The sequence below is a fragment of the Gymnogyps californianus genome, chromosome 2 (assembly GCF_018139145.2).
Source record: "Gymnogyps californianus isolate 813 chromosome 2, ASM1813914v2, whole genome shotgun sequence".
In the NCBI taxonomy this organism is placed as follows: Eukaryota; Metazoa; Chordata; class Aves; order Accipitriformes; family Cathartidae; genus Gymnogyps; species Gymnogyps californianus.
The window spans coordinates 136,478,717-136,500,836 of record NC_059472.1 but is presented as its reverse complement, the minus strand read 5'-3'; the positions used below and the strand labels follow the sequence as shown (position 1 = coordinate 136,500,836).

Genomic DNA, 22,120 nt, shown 5'->3' with positions numbered 1-22,120 from the left:
AATGCAATTCTTTCTGATCTCTCTAATTTTAATCCTAACATTTCAGTACATGAATGCTGTGTTTAACAGCTATCTGGTTTAGTGAACTGTAGTAATTCACTCTGATAGGATAAATTATTTAAGTTATTTAGCAAAACAGAAAAGCTACCATGCATTCTGCTGCAACCAGCAGACACTGTTTAGAAGAGACCTCTGATGATGGAGAGAAGCCTTGCCACAAGGAAGAAAGATGCATAAAGAAGCTCCAAGAAGTCTGTGACTTCGTCAGATAGTGTTTCTCATGCCATTTCTTTACTATGCCCTTGCAAGCACCCAAAACCACAGAACAGCAGGTACAGCGACGGGGAGCCAGCGTTTAACAGAACAGTAGCACTTGAGCAGGTAAAGGCAAGATTTGAGGGGTACAGGCTAAAAAAAAAATAAGTTTGGGCACATTTTAAGTAAAGTAGCAAACAATGCAAAGCATCCAACTTAACAAAACTCCTGCTTCCTCCCGTTAACTCAAAGGGAAATTTTGTTTGAGCAACAAAATGCCACATGCTAAGACGACTTAAAAATGCTTCAGCAGTGGCTGTATTTGATTGATTATGTGGAGAAATTTATTTATTTATTTACTTATACACAAAACGTACTGAGCAGCCCGATTTCTGCTCAGAAGAGCTGCCTCCTATGTCCCACAGTATCTGATCAGTACCGGCTCAACACGCTCCTCTCCTCACTCTACAGAGAAACTCCCTTCACCTCCACAACATTTTTCCTTGCTTCCCTGGGGCTGGGGGGTGGGAATTACAGGAGAGGGCCCCCCACTATAACTAAAGGTTATACCTTCAGCCCAAACAACTTGTTTTGGCTGCACGTCAAAACGCCACTTGCTTTATCTATTCATCGCGTTGATGTCACCGACCGGCAAAAGGAGCTATCACATGACTGCAGATGACACAATAAGTAAATATGAAGACCCAAATATAAATATACAAATACATATTTTTAAGAAAGTGATGATTCATACTATACTTACAACTTTCAGCCTGATAGTCTGGCACAAACTGCTCGTCATTGTCAGGTACCTGAGCTGAAGAAAGGAAAACAAAAACAAAAAACAAACAAACAAAAAACAAAAACAAGGAAAGCATTAAAAGAAGCCATTAAAGCATAAATAAAGACTCTTGTGCTTAATTTGAAGCACAGCCAAGATTAAAAATAGGATTTTTTTTCTCATTGTTGAGTATGAAAATCAGGCAAGCGCATCATTTTAATATCAGATAAACCCTGGGGTGAAGCTGTGCAGTGCAGTGTGAGTCCAGAGCAGCCTGGGTACAGAGCGATGGGGATGGGAGGATGTGAAGGCTGACACTGGCACTGGCCCTGCCTCACTCCCTGCATGAGGGTCTGGACCTACCATGCCACTGGTAAAACCCATCAGTGCTCATTTTCAAAATATCTGCACGGAAAGTCTGCATAAACCCAAATCCTAGTATTTAACACTTACGCATCTTTAACCCCAAACTACCACACCTTCGGCTTAGTTAAAAGCGATTCCAATTTTTCATGGCAGTCAGCCAACACAGCAGGGGGTTTTTGTTATTGTTTTAAATACTCAAAAAGAACTATTTTACAAGACCACAGAATTCCTGGTTCAATGACAACATTTCAGACATCGAAAAAAAAGATTTACTTAAAGCAAGAATCATTATTAACATCCATTCTCCTTGTGTAAGATCATCTTCGCTTTTTGGAAACTTTCAGCACAAACCTGAGCTATAAAATTCAATCGTTTCACGGTCTGCTGATACATAATTTTGTGTCTGTGGTACCACAGTTCCTTTTCATCGCATATCTAAGACATTAGCCATCTCTCATACTGCATTGTAAACTCATTTAAACCATTTAAGCTGAAATACCACTGAATGTATATTATAGGTGAATACATTCGAATAACTGCAGAACATTACACTGAGAAGCGGCATCCTCGGAGCACGACTGGTTCTGGGTACATCCTGAGATAGATCCAGTTTATCATCTCTGAACTTTGTCATCTTTTCCTCAACGTACACTAACTGGAGTCATCACAGCAAAGCTGCATAAAATTATCTGTTTGAAAACATTTTAATTTACACAGTTCTTGTCTAAAGACAAGCAAATAATTCATATGATCTTAATTAAAAGTTAACATCTGCCATGATCTGGTTACCCAACAAGATTTGAGAGGTAAATACTGGTTATATAATCATTTATCGAAACTGTGACTATCAAACCATTAAATATGTTAAATGATAAAATATAACTTTAATGCCCTTCAGAACACTTTCTAGTTTAGGAAGCCTATGTTCCCCTTTATATATGTGTAATTGCTACTAGTTTTAACAGAATTTGTTTGGATTAAAAATACATATTTAATTATAAATACTCACAATTATTTTGAATGTGCACTACAGTACCCTTCATGGACCAGATCTCCACTCCTTACTCAGGAAATATTTCTAATGACTTAACTGGGAGTTTTTTTCCTGGGTAAAGAGTTCAGAATCAGGCTCATTATACTGAAAAATTATTTGCTCTTGGTTTTAAAACAAATGTTTAAAGTCCTACTGTCTTAATTGCAGCAAATACCCCTTAAGAACAAATGACCTTGGGAAATCTGCAAACAGATTTGAAAAGAAGTGTGAGTAAGATAAATACACGAAGTGTAACTAGCATTACTCTGAAAAAAATCATAGCTATTGTTGCTTTGTTGTTTGGGTTTTTTAATTAAAAAAAACATTACAGTAACCTATCGTTTTAGAAGAAACCAGTATCTCTGAGGACGTTAGCTCCTCAAAGTCTGAAGCTGTATAAAACACCTATTTTACCAACGCAAATATTCCCAGTATTTTTGATGCATTAAATTTCTCGTTCCTCCAAAGAAACCACAGGACTTTTACCAAAAGTGAACTCAGGGACAATATGAGCCCAAATACTAACACTCTGCAATTTCTGACATTTCATGCAATTCACTGCGTGCGAATATGTTAGGCATTTTCCTTACAAAAAGGCCAAATATTTGACTGTCACAGAAGAATCCGATTATGAAATCAAGGTCTCCTACTTAAAAATCAGTTCCTAAGGATTTCTTACATTTCCAATTGTTTTTGAAGGGTTTGTGAGTACATTCAGAGTTAAAGTAATTGTATCAAGTAATTTCTTGTTTACAGAAGACACATCCCACACATTTTTCTTAAGCTAGCTATCATTTTCAAATGCAGCAATGAGGCTAGTATGACTAATTTTTTATACACACACATGCATTTATATATACATATATGTTAATTTGTGAATCTGGAATATCTGAAAAAGGCTAAAAGAAAACAAAACCCCTCCTGCTGAAATCAGGAGGCTACATTTAGTGATTGCAGAACTGGGACAGCAATCTTATATAACTTTCTAGAGCATACTCTGCACACTGGACTGCTTCACCAGTGCTTTATTCAGGTTTTATCAGTTTAACTTGACTTACTCCAGAACAAATCTGCTGTAGAGATTTATGTATATATCAGTAAATAAGGTCTTTTTTTTCCCAGCCAAAAAGTAAGAAAGAATAAAATACATCTGGTTGAACTGTCACGGAAAACTAGTATATTACTTCAGAGATACTGTCATTACCCCTGATTTGGTCTGGAGTAAACAGGAAAAATACACTTCATTTATGGATCCCCTAAATTTATGAAGGCATATTTAATAGAGATCAAAGCGCATCACTTTATCAGTACTCTAGAAATAGGTGGAGACTACGCTGTCAAAATGTATTTTAAATACAATATTGACATAGCTGTAAAAGCCTCTGTAGGAAAAGGAATACAGCAAGTTAAGAAGTGTTTAAAACCCTGCCAAATATAAACAAAACAAATAACAACATCCAAAATGTTCAACCCAGGAACATGCATTTCCTACTGGAATCTAATTTTAGTAGCATCAGTACCTTAGAAACGAGCCCACAAGCCTATACAAATAAATTAAAAGGACCGTTGGAAATGAGAACTTAAATTATTCCTTTGTTTAATCTGATATTATTTTTAAACTAGCAGAACTGAAACTCGCACATGATCATACTGCAGAAATGCAAGCAACCATCATCAGCCCGATACACAGACTTCTTCCACCAGCATCTTGCTGCGACAGTGCAAATCATTGGGATACATCGTCCCATTACTCAAAGGGAAGAAAGGGAAGAGGGCTTTTGTACCTTGAGTTTGGATAATTACAGGCAGACTTTGTAGCAAATTAAAGACAGGTAAAGACACTTCAACCTGAATGTCCGAAAGGAAAATGTAACTTGCAACGTTGCAACTGTCTGCACATTTATATACGTATGCCGTTCATTTCCTCTTTTCTTTTATTCACAAATACTGCAATTCAGCAAGGCTGCCATAAAATCTTCATTGGTCTTCTGTTAACATACTCAACACAAGACACCATGCATAAATCACCAAAACTTTTTTTTTTTACTTTGCCATTCAGAAGAAAATTGAAAAAGATATCTGAAATGATCATCTAACTGAATGAGAATATTTCCCTGAGCTAGTTAATTATGGGGGGGTTGAGAAGGCAAGTATATTCCAAAAGACTAATAAAAGGTTTTGAAGGATATTAAGCACGTGGCTTTTACTGCTAATAGCAGAAGCAGCTACATTAGTTCATTCCACATTCAGAGCCATCAAGTCTCAGGCTCCTGAAGCAGACAACATCTGCAGCATGAACTATCCAGCTCAGCCTAGATTATTACCAAAAGTTTTCTTTTTCTTCTGATTATAGCTATAACGTCTCAAGAGGATTTGGGAAGTGTACAGAAATGTTAATGATGATCTTGAGGATGTTATCAGTTTAGATTTTACAGTTTCACTACTGAGTTAAAATCAGTTTGCCAAAAGCAAACATTCACAGCACAAAAATACTTAAAACTTGTTTGTAGTTTTTAGAGCTTTAGAAAGCTGAACTGACGGCTCATTTTGCAAAGGGAAAGCAATCTGGGAAAAAAAAAAAGTTCAGAGCTAGGGCCTGTTAGCTTGTGTTCATTGCAAGTAAACAAAAATAAAAAGTCCCCATTAACAAGCATCCAGGACAAAAGGAGTTAATATTTAATTAAAACCAGCTCTATCCACTGTAACAATGACCTGGAGCCAAACAAGGCAGAAGATGTATGAGTCATTCTTTCTGCCAGTGAATGAGACAGCTGATCTCCGAAGCAATTCCTCAAGACAAGCAGTCAGAACTGGAGTTCTGCCTCCATTCACAAAAACACAGTCCAGCATGAACCATGTGGCCCCAACCACAAGCTTTTCATGTCACACCCTTCCAGAAAGCTACAGCAAAGTAAACTTGAACTTTAGGCATAAACACACTGATTTCACTGCTTTGTCTCAAGATGCAGCACAGACCTGCTGAGGAACGTTACTTAATAAATGAAAAGCTAAGCGAACTATAAAGGGCTTAAATTTAACTCTTCCTTCTCCCAATCACAAACTGCTTCCAAAAGCTCAGCTGCACTCCAGGGAAAGGTGTTCCTGTTAAAAAACGGAAACTTTCCAGAAAAACAAGAAGCTGCAAACGTCCTCGCTTCACTTAAAACTTTATTTTGGGTAGCAGAACACTTCCTGCGGTACTGTGTTCTCTGACCTCACACTTCACTTTTAGAACTAAATGCAATTTGTTTTAAAATATCAATCATTTATTCAAAGTGAAAGAAATTGAAATCGACAGGAAGTCATATATGAACTGTAGTATTTTGGCTTCAGCTAAAATAAGACTTCAGACCTCAACAGTAATGAGTCTATTGAGTTTTCTTTGATTCATTGTCACTTCTGAATATCTGAAAGATTGTATAAATTGTAAGTATTCCTGAAAGAGCTGGGGGGGGGATGGGGGAGTTGGTTGTTGGTTGGTTTTTTTTCCACAGGAACAACTGTTTGTAACAAAGGAGCATTCAGAAGGCAAAACAGTGACAAATTTCAAGATGGTAAAAAATATTATTTCCCATAAGCACTGGATTTGCTGTCAAAACAACCCAAAACCCTTTTTACATAACGTGAGATGCTCTGACTAATAAACTTAAATGCAGTTCAAAACTAGCTCCAGATCTCAAAATTCTTCCTCATGTGAATAATCCCTAGGAATATGAAGATGGGTTCGCAGAATCTGCTCTTCATTTGCTGCTATACTAAAAATGAGAAAAAAGTTAGCTTAAAAGGAACACTCACATTTAACATTTCACTACATCCCTCATGGTTTGCAAACCCCACTACGCCTTTGAAAATTATTATTTTGAGTAAAAGGCATTTACTTTTCCAGCAAACAAGAAAAACGTTAAAAAGTTTATTACTACACAGACTTTCAGACTTGTAGATTTCTGGTGGTTTTATTTCTTTTGGATTTCTTTTTAAAAGAATATCTTCCCCCCCTCCCCCCCATTTTGCCTAATCTAAGTTTTCTCCTTTTTTTGTGCACAGATATTTAAGATCAAGAGTTATGAGTATTTGAAAACCAAATCTGTCACATCACTAGAATCAAAAAAAAAAAAAAAAAAGCTATTCTCTGTATTACAAATTTCAAAATGAAAATCTTTTCACTGCTTTTTAGAGTGTCTGTCCCCATCAGACAGATTTCAGCCATGGAGGTATTAAATTATAATTTCTTGACTATTTTTTCTCCTATAAAAATGTGGATAGCTCTTGAATATGGCTACATAGCATTTGCCTTACTGGGTAAATTTTACAACTTTTTGGCAGAAGAAAGCTTGTTAGCCAGAGTAAGCTGCTACACATCTTCACTGATTAAAACGAAGCCACTCTAACTAGACTAATATTTGAAGATCTAGTATTTTCTTTTATTAAAAATAATCCTTTGAGAACTAGAAACTACTTATTTTCATACCTCGTCATTTAAGAAATAAACTAGAAGTCAACACTAGCTTAGACATCACCGCAACGCTGGTGCATCCTTCGCGATAGGAGAACAGAGGGCAGACACTTATTTCCTAAAGTTCATTCCAAATTTGGGTATTAATTATTTGAGAGAGATAACTTATTTTCAGGTACCAAGAACTGACTTTTAAATACTGGTAGCTTGTAGTAGCCAGCCACTCAATTTAGCTAAACTGCAGTGGAGGCATGAACCTGTTACCTGTAGCTATTATTTCAAATCACTCACTGTTCACTTAATCTTTTTGTATTTTTTCAAGTCACCCAAAGAACATTTTTTTTTTCCAGTTTATTACCATCTGAGAAGTGTATTATCTATTGCTCTAAGAAGCAGATCTAGTGCATAAATTCATTATTTGTCTTTGCTTGGGATGCCTTTTATGTCTCTTTAACAAGCTGTAGGAGAAACTAGTATCTGAAAGAGTAATTTTAAGTAAAAATCTGTTTTTTTGTTAATCTATATTCCCCCAAAACCAAATGCTTTCACCATGGAAAGGAGACACTAACTCACTACCAATTTGTTCTCTCTCTTCATTTTATTCCAGAATAAGAAGTAACAGCTACCATGACAAGACAACATTAGCTTAATATTTGAACCATTTTTTTCAAGTCACTGAACAATTGCTATCTGCCAAAACCAATCTGATTCCAAATATATGGAATCAATAAGGTCATTTTATAATATTATCATCACAAAATGTTGCCATCAAGTTATTTAAATACAAAACAAAAGATAATATCTGAATAATATTTGCCTTAGTTAGCAGTAGGCAATTTTAACTATTTCCTTTCAAGTTTGAAGGTTGAAACAATTATTAAAGGCTTCCCACTTCCAATTTCTGGCATCAGGGAACAGTTATAATCCATCTTCTGTCCTGCATAACAATTGACATGAGGGAACCTTATTCAGAGTGAGTTTTACATCAAAATAATTTAGATTCTTTCTTACATATTTAATACTACACAGAGTAAGAAGCAAAACTCATTTCCATAAAAATCTAGTATGCAGCTAGTGGAATACATTTGTAAGTTTTCTGTAAGTAGTATTCAGCTTGTTAATTATGGAGTAATAAAATCTTAAAGAGGTTACTGAATTGTTTACACTTTGGATTAATTCTTTAATACATGTGAACCTCCCACCATTTTCAATAGGAAAAGAATACATTTCTTTTCTGTTTACTTGTTTACCACCAACTTGTTACAGGTGACACTAACTGTAAAAATCTCCAGGCTGAAGTATGTGATGTAGTAAGGATAGCTTCAGGAAAAGCATAACAAAAAATCCACAAGCCTTTTTTTGTGTGTCATAAAATGCAACTCACTTTCTTCTCCTAACTAATAAGTAGATTTTTGACCTGGTTACTCCCCAGTGGGGATCTAAACTCGTGGGAGAAACCTGGTCAGCTGCCACTGCTTTTCTTAAAAAGGGTCAAGATGTTTTAAAATTTCATGGTCATTTCCCTGGCTCCAGAGCATTATGAAAGAAATATGTAAACATTACTGATGCTGCCAAATTGGCAGACTTCTAGCCTATGAAGGTCCAGAAGAACATAAATGGACACATCTAGCAATGGGTAAACAAGCCTGATTTCAAAATCTGTTTCCTGGCTAAGCTCATCCATATAGACATTTGAGCAGACCTACAGTATCCTCAAACACTAGTATATTATAAAGACTACCAAAAGGTGTTTTGGGTGGGGTTTTTTTAATAAAAATTTGGGATCAAGTTAATAGCTCAATATTTTATTTTCTCATCTTGACTTTTTATTTCAGTTTTAGTTTAGCCTTTAGAAAAGCTGTGCAAAGTTTGTGTTTTATGGAACAGTTAAAACCGTGGCATGGCCTGAAACACATAGATTTCTTAAAGTATTTCTAGAACACTGAAAAATCTGTAGTATTTAGTTGCAATATGCTGTGAAGAAATATAATTATAATATTAATTAGCTTTACTATTATCCCCTGCTAGATGAAAAGGCAACTTTTTTTTTTCCATTTTTAAATACTTACCAGATGATGCTATCTGCTTTTACAAAGGTTCCTCAACCTAGCTGACACAGGACTAGACACCTTTCTCTCTCAAAACCTGTCTAAATTTATTCAGTGAAATAGACTCAGCTAAAGAGAAAAAAAGGCTCTCAAACAATTCATTCTAGTCTAAAATAAGCAGTGCCTCCAGAATAAAAATTGCCATTACAGTAATTTATGTACCTACAGAAATGATTACATCAGTTTTAAATTCCGTATTATTTTTCAAACTTACATTGCTGTCTGCACATGCACTATGAATCTGCCTGTATTTTTCTGACTTATGATCAAAGAAATTTAATCATTTTCAGAAACAAAAACATCCATGCCAGTGAAAAATCAAACTCAAAGTTCTCCTCTCCATCAAAAAACAGTATCTTTTGAGTTATATTGTAACATACTTCTGGCTTGTTAGAATGAATGAGATGATACAAAATAAAGAGATCCTTAGGAAAATTACCACAGGGAGACAGTTACAGTTGGATCTGATCATTATACTACAAAAATGATCTTAGTATAGGACATTCTGTTTTCAATGATTAGGAAAGAATCATATTAATTCATAAAAATATATCTTCTGTTCCATTAAGTTAAAGAGGACTTTTTGATTATATACAGAATAACCACATGCTAAAAATAATGCTAGGAGAATAAAAATGTCAGCAAAATAAACAATACTCCACAACTTACTTATAGCTTAAGAACTTGACTAACTACATATAAAGCTGTTAAAATAAAATCAGTATGTAGACAAGTAGTGATCAGCAATATTCCCCTCTTTCTATGAAAACCAACAGCAAGCATTTCATCCCAACATCACTCCTTTCCAAAAAAAACCAGAACATCTATTCTATAAACAGCTGTGCATAGTCCAGTACATGATAAAAATTAAACATATGTGAATACTCACATTCATTTAAATCGGGATAAATTTGGAGAGATTATGTTAGCTTGCATCAAAATCATGTTTATTTCAGATGCAAAAGTTTACATAAAAATTTCAACCAGAAATATTAAGGACAATGCATAAAAATCTTTATGCTTCAAATAAACAGTATTGTAAATACCAAAGAAAAAAAAAAAAACCAGAAAACACTGCTGAAGAGAACAAACACACTTCAACAAGCAGAAAGCTACCTTGCATTTTGTTAAAGTTCTCTTAATGCAGCAGCTCATTTTTTGTTATTGTTAAATGAATCTCTCAACAGCTACTCTAAATTCAGATTTCTACATTATTGTTCTTAAACCTTGTCTCTTCAGTAGAATGTGCTCTGCAAGATTATTTGAAATACTTAAAAGCACAAGCAGGTGTAAAACAGACCGATGTCAGTTTTCTAATCACCCAGTATACAATCTCACAACTACAAATACGAAGATAAAAATAACATGCAAAATATTTAAAGGTTTCTGGAAAAAAAAAAGAAAAAAAGAAATAGTACTTTTTAAGTATTCCATACACACCTAATGTTCTGTGTTGTGAACAAGGTGGAAAGAAGACACTTGCACTTAAATCTTGAAGCATCCCGTCCCGATGAACCCAGAGAAACTAATTTCTGCCATCAGAAAAGTACTCCACCAGAACACCAAATAATTATATGTGCTGCTCTAAAGGAAACAGCAAGCCCAGTTCTGGCTGTATGTAGTCTCTCGAGGTACAATAATATAAACCTGATCAATTGCAATTAAAATCTGAACAGAGGCTTAGAACTTGAAGTCTTGGTGCATTAGTTCTTGCCAAAAGCAGATGTGATTGTGAGCTGGAAGCAATTTCTCCTGGTAATTTGTGATGACACTGGGTAGAGCAGCCCCAGAGTCCCCAAAGACAAACTCATCAGAGGCTCTAATGTATGCATGACACATGAGGTGGCTCTTTTAGAGCTCAATTAATTGGGCTGAACATTAAGACAGCAAGTTCAGGACTGTTTTTTTTTTTTCTTCCCCCTCCAGAGTTGTTTTTCCTCTTTTTACAAGCAGTTTTTTCCCTTACCTTCTGCAAGCCATGTCTCCTGTAACTGGCTCAGATCTTGAAAGAGTTCTGCAAAAAGATGAAGACATGGATAAAAGACTCACACCTTTAATCTCTTCATAAAATTAAAACATGTTCAAAAATATATTTTTCCTGCAGAACAATGTACGTGAATTCTATTTTGGCAGTCAAACGTACAGACAAAGTAGGTATTTTCAGGTTGCAGTTAATGATTTTGCTATACCTATTAATAAAAAAGAAATACTTACTGTATTATTTTATCAACTCTTGAAATAATAACCAGAATCTTAACCAAGCTCTGCAGTATAAAAGGCTCATTCAGCAATACATAGAAAAGTTTAAAATCATCATCTTTCTTACAGGTGAACTATTTCTCCTTACACAATTCGGGCCTCCTCCTGCAATATCTGCCCCAGATAAAGCTCCCTCGGACTTCAACGGGAGTTCTGCCTGAGCAATAACTGAGTATTTTTATTAGTAGGGTCGTAACTATCATATAAAAATTCTGAAGCAAAGACCTGAGATGCTGCAATAGCAAACAGAAATGGGAAATCTTTTGTACTTGCTCTTATGTTTTACTTTGTATGACAAGAGAATCACCACTATTTCCTCTATGCTGTACTCACTGTACTTCTTTAAAGTGAAACCACTTTCTCCACAGACTGAGTTTTGCAGCAGCTTATCTTTTTTTGCAATTCACTGAAATCAATTGCTTATAATGGGTGTAAACCAGAGCAGCATTCGGCTTACTTGCAAAGCTCAGAAATTCAGTTATGAAAATTCTGTTTACTAAGACTAAGTAGGACATTTGAACTGACAAATGGTTTATTTTTAATTTACTGTATTTTGAGAGAGACTTCCTCTTTTATGAATGCTGACAGATAACTATTTACATACACTTAAATGACAGAGACTATTCATTTATCCTGTGGACTGATACCTCATGTTCATGTTGGGAAATCATTTAACTGAAAATCTGCAAGTTGTTTTCTCTTCTATCTACCCTAGAATAAACTTTTCCAAACAAGTAAATAGGGATTTTGAAAATTGCAACAATGTGTCCTCACCCTGATAAGATTTATATAGGGGTAAGTTGTAGGCCCCTATATACCTTCCTGTATGTCTTATGTACTTGCAGGGGTGTAGGCATAGCATCTATACTGACCTTGTAACCTAAAGAAGTGTTAACTGCTATTGCTAGACTACAGTTCTCAAGCTACAATCATGTGAGTGGCTACTGATGGGACTAAGTTACAAATCCTTGGCCCTCCAGAACTTCGTCTACTCTAGACTTCCTTAACCAAATCTCCCAGGATTTTTAACCCTACCAGTGTTACACAGCAATAGAAACAAGCTACCAGACACCAGGAGCCTGACTACTAGCTCTACAGTAACGCTAGAGTGAAAACCAAGAGTCTCCACACCAGCATTCTCGCTCCTGCTACCACCAGTGAACACGCCCCAGTGAAAAGGATGTTAAAAGATGGGAGGAATGAGGAAATCCCTGAATCTCAAGAGGCCTGAAGGTGAAAAAGCCAGATGCCATGACTTGTGTCAGATGCTGCAAAGGCTTGGCCTCAGTGCATGACATCCGTATGCCACATGTGCAGCAGTACCTAAAATGCAACAGGGTAAGTCAAGGAAAGAATATCAACTTTATCAGTTTATTGCCTTTGCCAGTTTGTTTTGCAGTAGTAAATGCAGTTTTCTTGTCTTGTTTATTCAGATTGATCTAGATATATTTATCTCCAAAATAAATAAATAAATAGTTCTCAAAAAGCTTCTCTGCATTAGTGGGGGGGGACGGACGGGGGACGGGACACGACATGACAAGCCCTCACCTTCTGAATCATGAGCCAGGTCTCTGTTAATGAATTTTCTTTTCCTGACATTTGTCGGTCTCTCATTACAGTTTCTCCCACGCGGATTCTATAAACAGGAAAGATCAGTTACTTTAGAAATCTGAGGGTTTGTTTTTTTTTTTTCTTTTAATCAAGAATACTCAAAGCTGGCATGAATTCTTTACATTTTCAAACAGGGAAATTATCATCTTGCAGCCTCCAATCTATAGCAAAAGATACTGCTGAGCATCTAACATCCTCAAAAAGATTCCTGTGTCTAAATGCAACATATTTCTATCTATCTGTGTAGACATCCATTTGTACAGATACATATATAATGTGTTCAAGCAGCAACACAATACCAACCATGTATTTTTAGCATCTAAAGTACACAAACCTACACAATAGCACATAAATCCCCTCTGCATAAGCTACACAGGAGAACCCAGATATGAGATTATAATAGACTGCTTTGTTTCCCTGTGTTACTTATAACATTGTTTGCAAAGTCCTGAAAGCAAAAAAAAAAAAAAGGAAAAAAAAAAATGTTAACGTTTGCCTCAACTTCATTCTTCTGAGCGTTGCAGGCAAACGCAGCCAGAAACTTTGAATGCAGCTGCTGCTGCTCTTGCCTCTTTCATCCGCTAATCATGTGCATGATTTTTTAATCATCCCAAAACTGTCTTTAAAAGAACATGATGCTTTATTGAAATAACTAAGAAGATAGGCTCATCTTGCAGGCAAAGCTCCCAGATGAAGAGTCGCCCCTACAGCTGTAACAAAGCAGATACTTTGTCTGCAAAACTCCCCCACAGAAATAAGTCGGAGTCAAGTTTATAAACACCAACTTTGAACTGATCACTCACATTGGTGACCATGTAAGGCACTTGCTGGTCATAAAATCCATCCATTCTGCAGCTCTTCCACAAGTCTTAGCTCAGTGTTTTATTTACTGGGCATTTGATCTGGAGATTTCCTCGGGATCTGGACTCCAATCAGCCTAGAGGGGAATACAAGATGGCTTTTAGATTTAAAAAAAAAAAAAAAAAAAAAAAAATCATGAATGAACTGCTTCAATTTGCATAGCTAATTAACCTCAAAGAGTCCCATTCATAAAAACAACCCTCCCTTCTCTGCCTTCACCTGGGTTACACGCTTCTGCCAGGAAAACACGGAGCAAAAGCACTTCGAGGCAGCAGCAGAAAGCAAGGCGAGAGGCAGGGTTTTATTTACACTCCCCGCCGTATCCCCCGGGCGATCCGCGCAAGTGGCAGCCCCGACTCTCGCAAACGTGTGCTCAACTCGTAATGGCGAACGGCGGGGCTCGCCGCGCACCTCACGGCAGCGGCGGCGGCGCCCGCCAGCCGCAGCCACGCACACACACACACACACACACACACTCACACTCGCACCACCACCCCCCCACACACACACACCACACGCACCGAGCCACCTTCTCCCCCAGGATCGCTTTTGCAGCCCACCACCACGCAATCCTGCGGGGCGGCGGACAAAGTTGCGGGGAAGACCCACCTGAAGGCCACGCGCGGCGATCGGCTGCAAAAAATTCCCTCCAAATTTAATAAAAACATTAATTATTTCCCCGGCACTTCCCCCTTGGAAGCAGCGAGCGCCACTGACAGAGCTCAATCCCGTGGTTTTTCCTCTCCTCCTCCTCCAGGGGCCCCCGAGCCGCGCCGGCGGATCCCCGCCGCCCATTGGCTCCCCGCGCCCCCCGCCGGATCGCCGGATCGCCGCGCCGCCCGCCCGCCCCGGCCCCGGCCCCGGCCCCGGCCGCGGCCCCGGCGCTCCCCGCCCCGGCCCCGCTGCCAACCCGGGGGGCACGAGTCTCCGCTCTCCCCTCGGCTCCTCTGCCGGGGGTGGAGGGGGGGGGGGAGCGGGGGGGGGGGGGGGGGGAGGGTAGGGAATCGCAACTCGGATGCGCGGCGGTACCGCCACACGGATCCCGGGATCCTGCTGCGGGCGCGCCATGTCCCCTACAGCCCCCCGGTGGCAAAGCAACCCCCTCCCCTCACATAATTTATTTTAAAAAATAAAAAAAAAGTTTAGCCTCCCTGACTCCGAAAAGCAAAAAGCCACCACACACACACACACACACACCCCCCCACACACACGCGCGCGCGCCTTTTCTGGTGGCAGAGCAGTCCCGCAAAACTTCGCGGGAGCCCGGAGGTGAGGAAGAGGTGAGGGCGGCGAGAGGCTCACGCCGCACCGGCGGAGACTTTGCACCGCTCTGCATCTGGTGGCATCCCAGGGTTGTTGGTTGTTTTTTCGGTTTTTTGTTGGGTTTTGGTTTTCTTAGCTGAATCATAGAAAGCAATTGTTATTTCTACTAGGATGACATAATTTCTAGGTTTTGTGGACAGAATTTGGCAGCATCCAGGCACCGGATCTAGGGTTTTTTTTGGTGCAGTGGTGCCAGGACTTATCAAGCTCAGGATTTCTGAGGACTTCGCAAAGAAAGTAAGCTTTCTTTTCTCTGTATAGTGTGGCTGTTGGAGGGCTGTATCCAAAAACTCTTCCCTTTCTGAACTGCCAAAATGCACCAAAGCAGATTGTGTGGTTTCATAACAGCTATATTTGTCCTCTCTTTGAGCACTGAATTCCAGGTATCACAGGAATCAGGTGGTAAATTTAGGCATTCATGAGACTGTCTTGCTGCGAGATAGGAAGTTTCAGATTTTTATGATCTGATGTAGTTCAGCAATTAACAGGCAGAGCCCCAAGCTAGCAAGTCCAACTTTGCCCTCAGCCCTTTCTGAGGGCTTTCTTTATAGCTAAGGGTGTAAAGGCAACTAAAGAAACCTGCTTTTGCATAAATTGCCTGCAGTGGTATTAACAATATTCAGGTTACTTCTTCTGTACTCCTTTGTTTTGAAAATTAGAGTTGTTTCGCTACAGTCTATTCTGGAGCATATTACTTTCTGCCACAACCTTCTTTTTTTTTTTTTTTTTCCCCTTCTCCTCCTTTCTGATCTCACTATTCGTACTCACTTGCTACTTGTCCTGTCCAGCCAAGGAAGAGGGAACCACCATGTTCCTGCCACTTCTGTCCTTCCCATACTGCCTTGTCAGGAAAAATGTCCATCACCAGCAGCTTGTTTTCTGTGTTCTCGCTGCTTCTGTTTCCACACACACACCCCAGCACACCTGGAATTACAAGAAAGTAATGACATTCTAAACGTTGTATAAACCTATAATCATTTTATTGTGTTCTTGGCCAAGTCTCTGAGTCGCTGCTTCTGTAAGCCACTTTTGTGACATAATAGGGGAATAAAGCTCTACGAAATGCTCCAGGTATAAATAAAATTTCCTGGACAGTGAAGCCATCATTTTCTTATTTACACCCATACCCAGACTAGAGCAGCTGCTGAGCCAGGGATGATGCCCTTGTGGGAAAGCTGTGGCTACAGATCTGTCCCTGGGGAGCATGTGGCCACTTTAACCCCTGGACCAGCAGAGCTGATGAAGCTACCGTCTCCAGTTGTCCACTCTACCCTGCTGAGTGAATGTCTGAGCCACCCATCAACCAGCTCCCGAAGCGCTAGGCTTTACCACATACTCTGATAAACCAAAATCAGTGATTGATTGTCTTATCTTTAAGCAGTGCACTAAAAATTGTTGGTGTGTCAGTCAGACAAGCTAATTAAACCAGCCTCAACTGAAGTTTCCGAGGGACCTCAGACGCATCAGGTCTTAGGTACCACCTGTGAAATTTTCACCACTGGATCCCATCTTGTACTTTCCTACACCATAGCCTGCACCTCACAGGCTGCTGGCACAGCACCATGGCCACCTTCCAGCACACACACTCCCATGGCTACAGGTTTGGCATCCTGGTTTACGGAGCTGGAGGAGGTCGGCACTCTGCAACAGTGGAGCTCTCCATGCTCCTGGTTGGGCTGTAACTCCAAGATAAGCCGTGCATTAAAGGTGTCCTGGCAGCAGACATGCTGTATTGCTTGCTGCTACTCCTCACCCCACATGCCTCTTCCTTCCCTCCTCCCCCTAGCTGGCCCTTTCACACATGCTGGGGAGGAAAGGAAGACTAAAGCTATCTTGAAGCCCTCTTTATCCTCATCTCTGTTCATCCACTGTGCTGAGTGGTACTCAGGGAAACTTCATTAACTATTAAGAGGTAGATGCTTATAGGAAAAAAAAAAAAACCACACACAAAAAAAAAAACCCAACCCACTCCAAGGTCTGTGTGCAGGAAGGCAGTCTTGTACCATCACCAGTCATACCTGTCTCACATATATACTGGTATGGCCACAGTAATTATTTTGTAATTGGGCATGTTTGTCCAAAATTCTTGCAACTTTATTTTGGTTTTTTTTTTAATAAGGTTTTTATGTTTTAACTATTTTCAGAAAACAGTACTCAAATATCTTTAAAAAAAATAATCCTTTTAGAAAACTAAAAAGTAACCTCAAAATCACTTTATTTTTTAGTTGAGAAAACTGAACAGTTTTTACCAAATTGAAAATATTCTAAAAAAAGTGCTGAATTTATTTTACTAGAAAAAATTGCTTAAAAAAATTCAGCTTTTCTAATGGTACTGCTTTAGAAGCAAGATACTTGTTTTCTTTTAGAAACAGACATGTTTGATTACACTATAAAGCTTCACTATATATTGAAAATTATATATTATTTCCATTTCATAATGCCAATATATACTTCACACACTTATCTGAAAGAGGACAATGAAATATATATTTCTTGCTTGATTTGACATATTATGGAGCTACAAATAATTGCTGTAACATAAAAAATAGAAGTAAAACCAGACAGACAGAGCAAAGAGAAGATTTGATAAACACTGGTTTCTCCTGGAAAATGTAAGAAGAATTTAACCACTTTTTCAAATAAAGAAATAAACCATCATAACCTGGTATGATAAAATCTAAATTCAACAGGGAAAAAAAAAAAAGAATATGAACTGACTTGATAACAAGACAGAGAATTACACTCAAAAATGCTTTATGCTGAGAAAATAAACCTTTTGGACACCTTCATAAAATTATGCTTACACCAAAGAAAATCCTTCAGAAAAAGTTTAGTCATAGTTTAAATATAATAGGCAAGTAAATTTCAAAACAACATTAAGTGAAAAAAAATCCTACTGGTTTTTCTGAAATTGTTTAGCCTAACTATTCCTTCCAGGCATTTCCCCAGTAAAGGTGATGTACTTACGAGCCTGGTATACAACAAAAGGGATGCCTCAATCAAAAAACTGTTGAGCAGCAACTTTTAAAATATAGTCTATAGCAGACTCAATAAAATAACAACTAAGTATGTGACTGACTACAGCAAAGCCATGAAAACCTAATGAGATTTCTGTCTGGTAAATTAACCCTTGACCACATTTTAACCTCCTGATGCTGACTCTTTCAGCAGGTTAACAGTGCTTATTTTATCATGATGCTACTGGCATACAACAAAGTAGTATATAATAGCAAAATTAAAAAGAAAAAAACAGAGAAAGGAATAGGGCAGATACTTGCCCAACAGCATGGCTTTTTGTAAAGCCTTTGATTCAAATCCAGCATCCAGGACTGAACCTTAAATTAGGAAAAAGGAAAGTACCAGTAGGAAGAAAACACATGATGATTATATCCATATGCTAAACTATCAGATGTGGAATTAAAAGTACACGCAAACAAGTATCTTCAAAGAAAGAAGGAAAGAAAACAAAGAAGTGATCCCAGTTTGACTGTTTTTAACATATGGATTAATAACACATTGCATACACCATTGTAATTTAGAACTAACATTGCACAAACCTAGAGGCCTCCATAAGTAACTGCATTTAAATTCCCATTTACCTGATAATACAATGCAAAGCAACTTTCAGTAAACATTGATGTACTAGAAAATTATGCTAGCCAGGAAAACTAAAATTAAGATATTCCACGAACAGTGCAAGAAACCAAAAGCCCGAACAAATCTTTTATTGCAGAAAGGTGAAAAGTAAATTTAGTTTAATAGTATTTTCAGCCTTCATCATAACTAAGACTTCAAACTTAGGGTTGACTAGAAAAGCTTTAGAAAGAAGAAGGCCTGGCAACTCTCTCAGAGCACTGGCCCATTTGTTGGAGCAAAGTAACCTCAGTATTGTTCTGGCTCTGCTAGTAGTCTTCTGGGTAATCCCTGCATGGGCAACCCCTGTCATCTCACTGTTTTTTTTGTGCCTATAAAGTGAGACAATGATACTTTCTTCACTTGAGAAGTACTGTTGAAAATAATAGAAAGTCTATTACCATTGATTGTGGAGATCCTGGCTGCACCTAGCTCCTTGGTTTGTCCTAATTTAGCTCCTTCTGCATTGGTGAAAGGCAAAAATCGTGCTACACATACATAGTAACTTCAATAACAGTTTCTACAAAACGGGAGTGGATCATCTAGACCTATGAATTGATGCTCAGGAAAGAACGCTCAGCTCTGCATGCCATCACAACCAAAGCGGTAAGCAGTCCTCTACCACAAACTACCAAAGAACAAGTTAAATGACAGTTTGATTGACTCATATAAATTGTCACTATCCCCTCTCAACAATGCTCATTTCCTGACCAACTGAGCAAATCAAAATAAAATAAAAAAAGGTACTAGCCCAGGACCTAATATAGCAATATATGGAGGAACAAACCAAGTTAAAACATGTAAATGTAAATTGTAATAGGTTCTTGCACCATCAGTGAAGTTCCCAGCTTGCTCTCCTTGAAATTACACTCACGAAATGGCCAGCCATGATTAAGTGATAATGAAGGAGCCTAGAAGTCATTTGGATATCAGGCCAGTCAAAGAATTTGTGCACAACCCCTAATCTCACAGATGGCTTTAATTTGCATGTCCTCCCTCATGAATACCAAGAGAGAATCATGCAAACACTTCAGAATCCTTCACATACTTTATATGAGATTTCTGCCCCACTATAGTTCATGGGGGTTGTAGAAAACCTCAAATCTCCCGATGCCGTTATAGTCTAAGACAAACATGAAGGAAGGAAAAGGAAGAGAAATGCTTAAAGATTGTGTTTTCTAAGTTTGCTGGAAAATCTGTTGTTTAGAAGTTGTTCAGTACACATTAAATGGCTTTGTTCATGATTTAAGCCCTCCTGACAGCCTGAAATCTAGAAGACACAAAGATGATACAAAGTGCCCTTTCAGAATTACAGACTCTCACTCAGGATCACTATTGGACATGCTCAGAGCTTGAGCACAGACATTAACATAGCAGCAAAAGGTCTGTAGGAAAAAGCAATGCCATGTATTAAATGAGTGGCTGTAATGACAAAAAACCAAACAAGCTTTTGGACCCAAAGAAAGGCCTTAAGTTTATCTGCTCCTTTTTAGTAACTGCATCAACTGGGCTAGTAAAAAAATATGACCTCTCTCTACAAATGTTTATTTATGAATTTTAGCAGTTACAGCAATGATCAAAACTATTACTATTAGCAGGCAGTGGCTATATTGATACTACATCATATTATTGACATTACCATACCTGCGCTATTAATATGTTAACTATCTGTGACTCTCTCCTCTTTATATCCCAGTCTTCCCATCTGGAGCTACATATACACATGTGAAATCATAAACACCTATAACCATTAAAGACCTAACCATCCATTTTCGCATGCCTACCATCCTTAAACCCAGATGTCTGAATACGGCATCTGAGTATTCAAAGAAAAACAATACTAGAGTCAAAGGAAGAGGACAAAATCTAAGCCCAACTCCAAGCACATAAAATAACAAGACACTGAAAAGCAGATATAGATTACCTATAGAAAGAAAAAATTAAAAGACAGTGAATAGTATTTCTTAATGCGTTTCTAAATAGTGAAGACCTGTCCTAATAGCAGAAACAAATAACAAAGACCTAGGTAAACCATGACATTTAGTTGAAGAGCATATTTGTTGTAAATGCTGTTTCAGAGACAAACCCTGCCTCAGTCTCCAGTTAATTAGGAAGCTGCTTTGCTGGCAAGAGGGTGAGAGGTATGTGTTGCCATTTGTGTCCAGGTGAGGAATTAATTTTTTGTGTTCATTGGCAGTAGGGAGCATGTATTTGTCATAGAGCAGCTAATGTAGGAGAAAAGGACTACGTTAACTTCTGTGAGGATAATCAGATCATATACATTATGTTCTCAGTTTTGCCATATTTAATATGTTCTGTAATTTTTAGTTGCTGAGAATGCCAGCCTTGCAGCAGGGCTCTGTTGTGCCTGTGAAGGTGCTGAATAAAGATGCCGGTCTCTGTCTTAGAGAGCATAGGTGTTTGTTCATCAAACAGAAATGAAAATGTGTCCTCCCTCCTACCCCAAACGGGTATCCTTGAGAGGCAGAGGTAATGAAATAGGCAGTAGCTAGGTATGGCTTCTATCTGTGCCGGACAGAGGCTTTTTAAATCAGAGCTTTTAAGGCAGCATTTGAAAGAACACAACGTATGAGGTTCCTGAGCTTTCCATGGGAACTTTTCCCATACAAAGCAGAAAGTAGCAAATGCGGGGGACTGCAGGCTTTCGTTATTGCTTGTATGGCTATTATAGCTATTAGACAGCTACCTAGAGCAGACAATATCACAGTTAGGTTAAACTACATAGCAAAGAGCCAAAGGCAGAGTGCTTCTATGAAAGATGGTTGAGGAGAGCATGGAAACCAGAGGGAGGGTGGCAATGCAGACAAGGGGCTAGTCCTTGGTAGCACTACATGGCATGTGCATGCAGAGGTGCCAAAAGAGAAAGTGAAGTTCAGAGATAAGAAAATTGCAGGTAAGCAGTGACTGGGAAAAGCTAATGTTAGCAAGGTTTAGACTGAGGGCTAAACAACTATTTTAGCCATGCGGTAAGTAAATTCCTTATTGGGAAGATATTCCAGGTGGGGAGAAATCACCTAAAAATGGAGCCTAAAATTATATGTACAGATGGAATAGGATGTACATGACCTACAGGCCAGAGTCCCCCCAAATGAATTGTGCAATTCTTCACAGAAATAATAAATGTCACAGAGGATATACCAACACAATAACATTTGAACCCTTAGAATTATAAAACATAAGAGGCACAGAACTTTTAGAAGCAGGAAGCGATCTTTTCATTCAGTGAATTTAATGTGCTTAAAAACTTTCATTTGCACCTCCCAAAATCTGTTAGCAAGATAGGAAAGCATAATTACCCCTGTTTTTCGAAAAAGGAAAATTAGGCTCTTGCGAGTATACCAAGGATCAGTAAGAGGGACAAATGTTGCATGCTGGGAGGATTTCAGTCATATTCAAGGACTTCATTGCTTCTCTGA

The 22,120-nt window shown here is 38.3% G+C and overlaps 1 protein-coding gene across 4 annotated transcripts in view; it reads right to left on the bottom strand.

Moving 5' to 3' along the window:
• Window positions 1-14,397, bottom strand: part of ETV1 (ETS variant transcription factor 1) — a 67,683-nt gene extending 53,286 nt beyond the window's left edge. For 2 of the 4 annotated variants that reach the window (XM_050892052.1, XM_050892054.1), the window contains exons 1-2: window positions 10,437-10,497; window positions 1,019-1,072 (exon numbers count right to left, since the gene is read on the bottom strand). In XM_050892052.1, the coding sequence (XP_050748009.1) occupies window positions 1,019-1,072; window positions 10,437-10,497 (115 nt within the window). Of the gene's footprint in view, window positions 1-1,018; window positions 1,073-10,436; window positions 10,498-10,962; window positions 11,011-12,803; window positions 12,892-13,669; window positions 13,804-14,336 lie in introns of those variants that run through there. The other 2 variants (XM_050892051.1, XM_050892053.1) reach the window with 2 other exon arrangements.
• Between the last annotated feature and the right edge of the window lie 7,723 nt (window positions 14,398-22,120).